The 12,298-nt window shown below is 38.4% G+C and overlaps 1 protein-coding gene across 2 annotated transcripts in view; it reads left to right on the top strand.

Annotated features, from left to right (window-relative positions):
- Pikfyve (phosphoinositide kinase, FYVE-type zinc finger containing) overlaps positions 1–12,298 on the top strand; it is a 91,895-nt gene that overhangs the window by 61,884 nt on the left and 17,713 nt on the right. For both annotated transcript variants that reach the window (XM_059278895.1, XM_059278893.1), the window contains 9 exons: positions 548–719; positions 3,447–3,625; positions 5,161–5,274; positions 5,651–5,759; positions 5,868–6,022; positions 6,489–6,579; positions 9,709–9,769; positions 10,611–10,748; positions 11,824–11,944. In XM_059278895.1, the coding sequence (XP_059134878.1) occupies positions 548–719; positions 3,447–3,625; positions 5,161–5,274; positions 5,651–5,759; positions 5,868–6,022; positions 6,489–6,579; positions 9,709–9,769; positions 10,611–10,748; positions 11,824–11,944 (1,140 nt within the window). The remainder of the gene's footprint in view (positions 1–547; positions 720–3,446; positions 3,626–5,160; positions 5,275–5,650; positions 5,760–5,867; positions 6,023–6,488; positions 6,580–9,708; positions 9,770–10,610; positions 10,749–11,823; positions 11,945–12,298) is intronic.

The raw sequence follows: 12,298 nt of genomic DNA, 5'->3' as shown, positions 1-12,298 counted from the left end.
GTTGTTGATGGTTCTCACTTTTACTCCACATGCCAGAGCATATCTTACAGTGACCCAGCTGGGAGCTCTTGTCTCAGGTAGTTTTTGTATCTTTGTCTGTCCAGCTACTCTGCCATGCCAAGAGTTTTTTGGTATGTGTACTTCTACAGTGATTCTAGTGAAAAGCAGAGAAGGCTTGGGACCAGCTCAACATCAGTTTGAGTTTCGTTGCTATTACTAGTTAAGGTACACAGCACTGCTCAAGTAATTTAATGTTACCAGCCTCATCCACAGGGAGCATAGTCCTTAGAAATGTCTGGATTTGACTGTTGTTAGAAACTGGACATTAGAAGGTGTTTGACAAATAGAAACCATACCGTGCTTCAGTCTAAGACATAATGTTCAGCTGCAGGTCAGAGCCCCATGTGTCCTGTTCAGATTGTCCACTGTTTATCATTACTTAGAGGTGGTGTGTCACTTCCTTGGTCAAGGCACTGATTGTTCAGTACTTGCTATGTGTGGCCCTCTGTTTCCTGCTGTATGTGAAGAATTCTCTCATTTATCGCAGGTCGTCTTACCAGTGTCCTAGCATGTTCTGTGATACCCCCATGGTGCATCACATTCGACGCTTTGTTCATGGCCAAGGCTGTGTGCAGATAATCCTGAAGGAGTTGGATTCTCCAGTGCCTGGATATCAGCATACAATTCTCACATATTCCTGGTGCAGAATCTGCAAACAAGTATGTGCTGCTAGTGGAATATTTCATGTGACACTTCCATTTGTATAGTGCTTTGGGGGATATATAAGTAATAGTATTTTGAACTTCGTTATTTGTCGTTACGATCTTATTTATATCCCTTCTTGTGCTGTATGTTTAACCTAATAGTTTATAAAACTTCACTTAAAGAATGTATGTCATTAGCCAGGTGGTAGTGGCACACACCTTTAATCCCAGCACTTTGAGGACAGAGGCAGATGGATCTTTGAGTTCGAGGCCAGCCTGGTCCACAGAGCTAGTTCCAGGATAGCCAGGGCTATACAGAGAACCCTGTCTCGGAAAAACAAAAAACAAAAAACAAACACCCCCCCCCCCAACAAAAACAATCAGAAAAAGAAGAATATATGTCATTAAATAATGATATATGTATGCCTTTTCCAGTAAATATATTTTGATAATTTTCAGTTGTTTGTTAATTCTGCATATACTTAATTCCATCTGTGTTCTAGATACTGTTGCACCTTAGGAATAGAAAGAGAATAAGGCATGACTTGTAGAGAAAGAGACAGACTTACAAAGCAGTAACTACAGTGTATTAGGCTATTTCCCTAGCAAATCTGAGCCTATATTAACAACTCTTCTAAAAAATGTAGATGAGGCTTTGTTGACAATGGCCTATACTGGCTTTATGCATAATCTTAGAAAATGACTTGGATGTGTATTTAATTTCTTTGAACTATCTTTTCAAACTCTGGGGGAATTATTTGATGTCAATATTGTGATTTTTTTTTTTTTTTTGCTTGTTTTTTATTAAATGGATTCAATCCATTTTGGAGAAGCGGCATAGGTTTAGGTTTAAGGTTTATTTTTAATTTTATGTGTGTATGTGTGTGCACAACTTGATGTATGTGTATGTGTACTGTGTGTGCAAGTACCTGACTAGGCTAAATGAGAGCTTCAGATCCCCTAGAAGTGGACTTACAGATGGTTGTTAGCCACCTAATGTGCTAATGTGGGAGTTGAACCTGGATCCTCTCCAAGAGCTGCAAGTGTTCTCTCCAGCCCCAGTTGTAATTTTTTTTTGTGTGTGTATGTTTGTTGTTTTAATTTACTTTTATTTTATATGCATGCGTGTTTGCCTGCATGCATGTTTGTGTATCATATATGTGCATAGTTCCCAAGAAGATGGGAAACTGTAGTTACAATGGTTGTGAGACACTGTGTGGGATCAAACCTGGATCCTCTGGAAGAGCAGCCAGTCCTCTTAACTGCTGAGCCATCTCCTCAGGCCCTATACCATTTTAAATATATACTATTCATTGCAATTGTAGCAAATATATATGCAAATTGCCTTCATTATTAGCTTGATGTATTTTGGAGTGTGCTTAGAAAACATTTATGAGAACTGTAGGTAAAATAGTAGTGTGTCTGTTAGTATAGCACTTGAGAATGGTGACATTTGTTTCCTTTATGAGCTGGGAGCCTACTGGCCTGCAGTGATTGGTAGTAATGATCAAGGCTTCCATACTTTCTTGCATATGTTAGTGGAGATCAGGCTATACATGCTAGACAAGTGCTTTACCTTTAAGCTAGGTCCCAGCCTCATTCTCAAACCCATAGACCTTTAGGTCCTGGTCTAAAATGCGGGTAGATTCGTGGTTCTTAACCTTCCTAATGCTGCAACCCTCTAATACAGTTCCTCATGTTGTGATGACCTCCCTCCGTAAAGTTACTTTCGTTGCTACTTCATAACAGTTTGCTACTGTTATAAATTGTAATATAACTATCTGTATTTTCCGGTGGTTTTAGGCAACCCTTGTAAAAGGGTCGTTTGACCCCCAAAGGGGTTGCAGTCCATGGGTTGAGAACCACTGCTGTAGATTGACTGTTGAATTAAGTCAATAACTAAATTTTGGTCCGTTTTCCATGCCTTGGTTTATGCATCTAAGTTTTTGTTGTTGTGGTGTTTTTTTTTTTTTTTTTTTTTTTTTGTTTTATTTTTGTCTTATGGGGTTATGCTAGAAAGGAAAAGAGCTTCTAGTATAGGAAAAATTTAATGTTAAATTTTGTAAGCCACAGTAATAGAAAAAGTGGGCAAAGAGCATGACAAAGCAATTTAATACAAATAACCAGTAAATATGCAAATACATTTTATTCATTAACTTAGTTGAAGCATAAATGAAGCAAAATATAAATGAAATAAGTAAAATGCCTTCTTAAAAAAAAGAAATGATGTTTCGAAGATGAATAATTTGTAGGATTGGCAGGAAAGTGAGGTAATTGGTATCTCAGTACTGTTGTTCAAAGTGTGTAAATGAATGCATCTGATTTGGAAGGAAGTTTGGCAAAAAGACCATTGCCCTTTGATCCGTCATTACCCACCTTTACTGATTTATTCTAAAGGAATAATTATGTCTATTTCTGAGTGTGTTTATAAGGGTGTTCAGCAGAGCATCATGCAAATAAGGAAGACCTCTCTATCTCAAATGTCTGTCAGTGGGGCTAGTTAAGTATGTGGCCATACCCCATGGCCATTGAGGGATTGTTAGAGCTATCCTCCCTCACCCTCCCAGCTCAAATCTATTTTGAATATTTTGTTCTTTTCCCAGCTTCCCACCCCCCTCGCTCATTTAGAATATGTTGTTTGTCTTGGAAAATAGAAAATACATCTTTCAAAAATGAGATTTTCAGTATGTAATTTATTATTATTATTAATTATATAATAATAATATTTTTTTTTCTGAACAGGTAACACCAGTTGTTGCTCTTTCAAATGAATCCTGGTCTATGTCATTTGCAAAGTACCTTGAACTTCGGTTTTATGGGCACCAGTACACACGCAGAGCCAATGCTGAGCCGTGTGGTCACTCTATTCACCATGATTATCACCAGTATTTCTCTTATAACCAGATGGTGGCATCTTTCAGGTGAGAAGGCAGAGGGATCTTTACCTTATCACATTCCTTATAGATGGAACAGTTCCACTATTGGATTGAATTTGGCCTTGTCTCTAACCCTGCAAATGGAAAGGGCTGTACTCTAAGAGCTTTTAGTGTTAGTTACCCTTTATCCTAAGAACTAGGCAATGTTGTTATCCTATTATAAGCAAGGATAATAATCTTGTATATTTTACCCATAGAGCTGACAAATGGTAGGAATCACAGTTTAAACACTGCTTGATATTATGTTTCCTGATTCACTCTTGACCATTGTTTTGGCATCTGAAAGTCTGAGAATTTTTACCAAGATACTACTTACCATAAAAATCCTAAGATACTTCTGACCAAGCTAAAATTCAGCAAAGCTAAAGTTCAAGGAATAAACAGTTGTAGTATCAAATGTGAGAATGCCCTTAGGCTCTGCCGTCAGAACTTACTAAGACCTTGAACACTTCGCCACCCTCACCACTGCCACCGTGGCTGAGCCCCTTTTGTTTTAGCAGGAGGTTATTGCAGTGGTTCTGGGCAGATTCCCTCAGCCTTGCTCCTGTGGCCTGCTCCCAGCTAAGGTCAGCATCAAAAGTGACCCTATTAAAGGAAAATCAGCTGGTCAGGGCTCTGCTCTAACATTGCAAATGGTGTGCTTTGCCGAGTAGAAGGCAAGATCCACTGGTTGCCCAGAGCAAGTGTTCTCCGCTCCTGCTGCTCCCCATCGCTCTGCTGAGGCCTCACTGGCTCAGGGCTGTCCTCTGCTGTGTCACGTAGGTGCCTGCCTGGGAGCCTTGTCCTTGCCCTTCCTTCTCAGCTTGTGTTCCTCAGACACTCCCCTGTGTTTCCTTACTTCCCGTAGCTCTCTAGTCACGTTTGACCTGCCAAGTACTCCCTCCTTCATTCTTAGTTGATTATTTTTTTCTGTAGTGCTCTGAGAAAAATATCCTACATATTTACATTTTGTTTATTACCCACATCTCATTATTCTAGAGTTAAGAGGGCAAGAATTTTGGTGCTATTTTCTTGGCACTTGTAACAGCATCTCGGACACAGTATATTCATGAAATATTTATTAATTAGAATTTATTTCCTTTTTAAAGTAAGGGCTTTGAATCATAAACACAGGGTATAGGTTGGGTGTAGCATTTACTAGTCACTGCCTTGGGTAGAAAGGAAGTGAAGACTCATGAGGAACCCTAAGAGCTAGAAGGTGATAAACCTTGAGTAAGTCTCTTCAGATCTACAGAGAAAGTTAACGTTAAAGTCATTGCTGGTTTTAGAGCAGATGGCCTAGCAGAGGGAATAAATAATGACATTATAGTGTAAGGATAGAACAAAATCCTCTCAATATTGGGGAAGAGATTTCTGGTGGTTGAAAGTTATTATTTTTTTGTCTTTATGAAACTTGGTCTTATAGAAAACTTTATTTTTCTCTTATGCTCATTAGAATTTAATTGATCATGTGAATATTTATGTATATGCTCTATATAAATTACTAAAATATGTTTTATTGTCTCCTGTTACTGCCTCAGTTATTCTCCTATTCGGCTTCTTGAAGTGTGTGTTCCACTACCAAAAATATTCATTAAGCGCCACGCCCCGTTGAAAGTGTCCCTTCTCCAGGACCTCAAGGACTTTTTTCAGAAGTAGGTGCAGTGTCTTTGGTCATCCATGTTTGCTTACTGTTGTGTTTGTAACCTACTGCTGGTTTAGTTACCAGGTTTACTCATTTAACTCTCTTTTGAAATATGAGTAACTTTGCCTTTCTAATTATATGTAGTGTGTGCTCACTGTGAGAAGGAAAAGTTCAAAGAATACAGGAAAATATCTCCAAAACATAACTAACAACTTAAAATTCTGAAGTAAATTCTTTGAGGCCTTGTTTTGCTTTGCAAATTTCCATGTGATTTTTGATAAGATATCTCGTTTTAGCTATAGTTTTATATAAAATGCCCTCTCCCCTCATTTCTATGAGGTGGTTTGATTTCAGGGCCGCTAAGGTGATACTCTCCCCATTTTTAGAGTTTCACAGGTATACCTAGCTGTTGATGAAAGACTTGCATCCTTGAAAACGGATACATTTAGCAAAACAAGAGAAGAAAAAATGGAAGATATCTTTGCACAAAAAGAGGTAATTTGTTTCTGTTATAGAGACTCCGAAGTTGCTGACTCCCTAGAAACCCCTTTGTCTCTGTGGTGTCTGTCTCAGCTTACTGAACTTGGACCTGCTGCCTTCCAGATGGAGGAGGGTGAGTTCAAGAACTGGACTGAGAAGATGCAAGCCAGGCTCATGTCCTCCTCTGTGGATACCCCTCAGCAACTGCAGTCCGTCTTTGAGTCTCTCATTGCCAAGAAGCAGAGCCTCTGTGAAGTGCTGCAAGCGTGGAACAGCAGGTTTGGCGTGGCGGGTTTCCTCGGCTCTGCTGCCAAGTCTGTTCTGCCGTGCTATTTCAGACTGTGTCCCCTGGCTCTGGCCTTCCCGCTTCGCTAAATTCCCAGGCACAGTAGTTTAAATCTAACGATCTTTATTAACTATAGATGTTCATTTCCTTAGTTATAAAGACTTTTGTGGCTTTTGTTCTCTTCATCCTTTAAAATATATTGTAGACTTTACATAGTTTGTTAAGATAAAAATAAACAAACAAAAAACTAAAGAGGAAACAGCCCTGTTTGCTGTTTCAAATGTGTGTGCTGCTGAGTGAGATTGAATTGGATCATTGTGCCATGAAACATCATTGGCTATCATAAGAATTCAGTAATGGCTACATACAGCTTTACAGTCTATTACAAGAAAATAAAGGTATAAGTATAATTTAAGGTACTGGAAACAAAACCATGTCCTTTTTGCCTATGACTGTAGGTTGCAGGACCTTTTCCAGCAGGAAAAAGGTAGAAAGAGGCCTTCGGTTCCTCCCAGTCCTGGGAGACTGAGACAAGGAGAGGAAAGCAAGGTAATCAAGTAGAGCACTGTCTTTACTGTCTCACTGATAAAGCTATGGTTAGCTCCATTTATAACACGAGGAGAGGGAGTTTAATTTATAACGTTTTCAGGAGAAAGGATCTGGATTACTTTTATATTCTAACCCCAATTAAAATCATGTGTTAGGATTAATTTGTTTGAAGTATTTGTCAAAAGGCTACTGCCCCAATACACCATTGAGAATATTACAGAGGACACTTGTAGGTTCCCAGAGTGTATAACAGAGTTCTCATTTTTCATTTGCTTTCCTTTAAAAAAAAATATATTTGTGTACTTTTACTTTATTTGCCTGAGTATTTTGCCTGCATGTATGTATATGCACCTCATGTGTGCCTAGAGCCCACAGAGCAGGAAGAGGGCATTGGATCCCCTGGAATTGGAGTTATAGATGGTTGTGAGCTACCATGTGGGTGCTGCTAACCAAACTTAGGTCTTCTGGAAGAGCAGCAGGTGCCCTTAACTGCTGAACCTTCTCTCAAGCCCCACTTTTCTTACTGGGTAGTTTTGGGTGTTTGATCTCTGTGCTTGAAGGAGAAGCTCTTCTTAAGGTGTCTGCCCTGGATGACTCTGTTCCCAACTGATTGCTTTCTTTTGCTGAAAACAAAGTACCACAAACTTAGTGTTCAAAAATGTGGACTTACTATTTTATAGTGGCATGTATGATTGGGTTCTTTATTCAGAATGCCACAGAGCTAAAATCAAGGGCTTGGCCAGAGTTTCTCTTATTTTTGAGGATCAGCATCTTCTTCCAAGCTCCTTCAGGTTGTTGACAGGACTCAGTTCCTATAGTGACTGACCGACCTTCTGTTGGTGGCTCTTGATGCTTGCATTCTCTGCCCTGCAGTCTGCTCCATCTTCAAAGCCTTCAACACTGGTCCAATTTCACTTGTGCTTCAGACCACTTCCTTTATCTCTGACTTACAGCTTTAAGATTTATGTACTTAATGGACTTAAATCTGGATTTCTCTTCATTTTGTGATCACCTGACTTGGCACCATTATATTTGCAAAATCCCTTCACAGCAGTACTCAGATTTTTGTGTGTTGGAGTAATTGGAATAAGGGTGTATACACCAGGGGCTGAACATTTTTGGGCCCTTTAGAATTCTGCCTGTCATGTTGCTCAGATATCACATGAAACGATGCTAGTGTAATGGCCTTGTTTCCTGACATCACAAGGTCTTAGGGTCGGGGGTCCTTTTTCATATCATGCATACTGTTGTAGAGGAGTGTTGTCATGGAATGATGGATCCACATGATTTAAATCATTTTAGAAAATAGAACGGCTATTTCTTTTTACCTGTTAAACAACTGTTTAGGAATTGTATTTACTCTTAATATTTAATGGCTGGAAATATGGCTCAGTGGCGGAGATATGGCTCAGTGGTTAAGAGTACTGACTGCTCTTCCAGAGGACCCAAGTTCAATTCCCAGCACCCACATGGCAGCTCATAGCTGTCTGTAACTCTGGTTCAAGAGGATCTGATATCCTCACACCGACATATATGAAGGCAAAAACACCAATGCACATAAAAATCTTAAAGAGCTGGGTGGTGGTGATGGTACATGCCTTTAATCCCAGCACTTGGGAGTCAGAGACAGGCGAATCTCAGTGAGTTCGAGGCCAGCTTGGTCTACAAAGAGAGTTCCAGGACAGCCGGAACTGTTATACAGAGAAACCCTTTCTTGAAAAACAAAATAAAACAAACAAACAAACAACAAAAAAATCTTAAAAAGAGAGAAAGAAAGAAATTCACTACCACTCAGGAGGTGATCAGCTTTTGGAAAGTTGGAAATTGACTTGAAATTTTGTTGTACTGCCTTTTGATAAATAGTTTTGAGTACTTATTTTTGTTTAGATGTTTTTCTAGGTTGTATGGCATTCACTTGTGAACAAAGGCCATAGTTAATATCTCATGAAACATTTGCCTGATTAAAAAGAGACTGATAGAAAACACATGAACCCATAAGGATTTAGTTGTAGAAAACCCTAAGGAAAATAGAGTTTGGTGATGGAGTAGTTAATAGTGGTGGGTTATTTTATGTAAATTACACAGAAAGATTTCTCTGATATGGTAGTCATAACTGATATATGAAATGACTTTTAACTAAATTCCCTGTGGGCTTGTAGTCCTACTAAATGTTGTCCATGGGTAATAGGACATAAGACAATTCAGTGGATGGATAGTAAGAAATGAGTAGGCTTACTGGAGAAACCTAAGCGTTCCTAGGTGTGTCCATGCCAAGGTGTGAGCTACTATTTAGAGCAACATTCTCAAAGTAATGGGTCCATGCCTGCAGGTTTTCCCTTTATAAACCACAAATCTGTGTAAAGCCGGGACTGACGTTGTAACAATACATCTCAGTATAGTAACTATAGAATCTAGCTGTCTTCTTTTTAGTCATACATCTAAGATATTTCCGAAAATGTAAAGCAGTGATACTCTTCATTAGTAGTTTTTTTTTTTTTTTAATTTTGGAAAATAGCTTTATTCTTCAATGAGTTTTTATATTTATATATAATAGTGTTCTTTCTTTCTTTCTTTCTTTTTTTTTTTTTTTGGTTTTTCGAGACAGGGTTTCTCTGTGTAGTATGTGGTGCCTGTCCTAGAACTTACTATGTTGTCCAGGCTGGCCCCGAACTCACAGAGATCTGCCTGGCTCTGCTTCTTGAGTGCTGGGATTAAAGGTGTGCAACACCGCCAGCCCACTGTCATAGTGTTATTTCTAAGTGAACCAATAAATGCACATTTAGGAATATATTCAGGCTTAATTAATTAAAATGGCAAGAGCTAGTTAAATTCTCAAGAGGTAATATTTTAGTGGAAACACATCGTGAGTTCAAAATTTTCAATATTTACTGGGCTCGACTACTTTTAAAGTGTAATTTTTTTTTTTTTTCCGGTTTTTCGAGACAGGGTTTCTCTGTGTAGCTTTGCGCCTTTCCTGGAACTCACTTGGTAGCCCAGGCTGGCCTCGAACTCACAGAGATCCGCCTGGCTCTGCCTCCCGAGTGCTGGGATTAAAGGCGTGCGCCACCACCGCCCGGCTGTAATTTTTTTTAATGCACCGTTAAGAGTAGCATATTTTTTTCTCTTTAGATAAGTGCAATGGACACATCTCCAAGGAATATTTCTCCAGGACTTCACAATGGAGAAAAAGGTTGGTCTTCAGTGTGGTGACCTCTTGCTCTTGCATTTAAAGAGATTTTACTCTCTAAGTTGCTTTTAACTGATGATGTGAGCATTATTTTCTAATATACGTGTCCGTAGTAATTTTCCTCCTTCTTATAGAACATTTATAATTCTTACTGGTCTGAGTGTCATACAGTGTGTTATATACATAAATTAGGTTGTAGAAATGTATGCTGCAATGTAGTGAGGGCTGCCAGTAGAAGAAAAAGGATAAAATTTGACATTGAGTTTCTCTTATGCTTATGTTGCTCAGCCTCCTTATTCTAGTACAAGGATTTCTCTTAGCATGGTTAACCTATATTTTATGTCCTTAAATTGTTTTCTAAATTTTTCTTTCTTCAGTGACTTAGTGTCATCTTGCACTGTAGGGAAATTTACATAGGCTGTCTGTTGAATAGAACTTACTGTTTTTTACCTTTTTCTATAATAATTATAAGTGTTTTTTTTTTCTCTCTCAGAATAAGCATGTAATTTTCCCCACAGCATTCTAATTCCATTCTCTGTTAAGCAAGTAATATGTAAGTAGATAATGTAGCATAAAGGAAAGGATATTGTATCAGGTAGAGGTCAGAATTCATTGATATAGTTTTGTCACCAAGATTTGATTGTGGTCAAATCATATGATCTTTCTGGATTTTTATGTCAATTTTTATGACATGAATTACATGACCTAGATAATTTTTGAAAAGGTAAAATTCCATGTTTTAAGAAGTAGAAACATGATGTGGCATTTAAAAAGTATTATTGAGTATTAGGTGAAATGGACTTCTTATTTTAAATAACTCATTGAAGATTCTGTGTTTCTTTAGAGGATCGCTTCTTGACAACCCTGTCCAGCCAGAGCTCCACAAGCTCTACCCATCTCCAGTTGCCCACTCCTCCTGAGGCCCTGGCCGAGCAGTCAATGGGAGGGCCCTCTGACCTTGATACAGCCAGTGGCTCTGAAGGTAAGGTTCCGGCCACTTTTTACCCTACTTCATTGAATCTAAGACTGAGATGATTTCTTGCTTTTATGTGTCTCTGAAAGAGAAAAACAAGGCTAATTCTTTGATATAAAGCTTTCCTATCCTTTAGAATTTTTTATTTTGTGTATGTTTAAAGTTCTTTTTTAAGGAGCTGGAGAGATGGCTCAGTGATTAAGAGTACCTGCTGCTCTTCCAGAGGACCCCGGGTTCAATTCCCAGCACCCACATGGCAGCTCACAACTGTTTGTAATTCCAATTCCAGGGAATTTGACACCCTCTTCTGACACGTCCTTGGACACCAGTCAAATGTATGGTGCACATATACACATGCAGGCAAAACACTCATGCACATAAAAAATAAATTATTTTAAAGTACCTTTTTAAATACAGCCTTTCATCATGTCCTTCCTTCCATTAGCTGTACTTCTTGACATGTGTCACTTTGTGTCACTTTGTGTTTTTAAATGTCCTAGTAAAACAGTATTACTCATGGTTATCTACCTTTGGGGGGCGTCTTTCTTGAGGTGTGTAAATACTGCTTTGAAAGGTGAAGGAAATTTTTGCCATTTTTTTCAACAAATATTTACATTATAACAAAACCTATGCTTTGCATCTCTCTTTTCTTGTTTTTTGTTAAGCAGTATTTGCTTAATTTTAAACTTTGGCTCACCTTTACCATTGCTACTAAGCTCAGGTGTAATAACCAGAGTACGTACTCCTGAGTTGGAGTAACAGCACTGTGACAACTTATGCATGGTCACACAGTAGTTCTCTTATGGATCCTGTGGCTGTAAGAGACCACTGACAACAGGAGGATCTCAGTTTCAAATGTAAGGAACCAAACATGTCTCTTGGAGTCAATGCTGAGTACATTTCACTGTTGCCATTTCATTTTCTAAGAGCTGCTTTCTTAAGCTAGAAAATGAAAACCATAGTTTATATCTGTGATGCTCAGTATGTCTGTCTATATTCTCAAGAGAAAAAGAAGTAAAACAGACACTTCTACTTCTTATTTTTCCTGAATGTTAATGTATAAGTAGAATATTTTTCATCCTAGATGTGTTTGACGGGCATTTGCTGGGATCCACAGACAGCCAGGTGAAGGAAAAGTCAACCATGAAAGCCATCTTTGCTAATTTGCTTCCAGGAAACAGCTATAACCCCATTCCATTTCCTTTGTAAGTATTTCAAAACCAACTGGCTCTCTCTGCTTATTCCCTATGTATTTAGATCAGTTTATCTGCAAATGTGTTTCTTAATTCTAAATTTCACATCATCCTAGTAAAAGAGATGGCTTTTGGCATGTAATTTTCATAATGTTTTATCATTATATAGTAGACAATGGAAGAAGAAACATTAACTAATGTTGCTTAGTGTGTAAAGGCACTAGTTATAAAAATGGACACACAGCATATATACATTTATGTAAAGATACACTGCTACATCTATTGATCTTCTTAAGAATTCATTTTAAATTTTCGCTTATGTGTGTATGTGTGCAGTATGTGAGGTGGTGTGTGTGTGTGTGTGTG

This window comes from Peromyscus eremicus, chromosome 13, assembly GCF_949786415.1.
Source record: "Peromyscus eremicus chromosome 13, PerEre_H2_v1, whole genome shotgun sequence".
NCBI lineage: Eukaryota > Metazoa > Chordata > Mammalia > Rodentia > Cricetidae > Peromyscus > Peromyscus eremicus.
The sequence above is the reverse complement of the archived record's forward strand: the minus strand, read 5'-3'. Positions and strand labels throughout refer to the sequence as shown.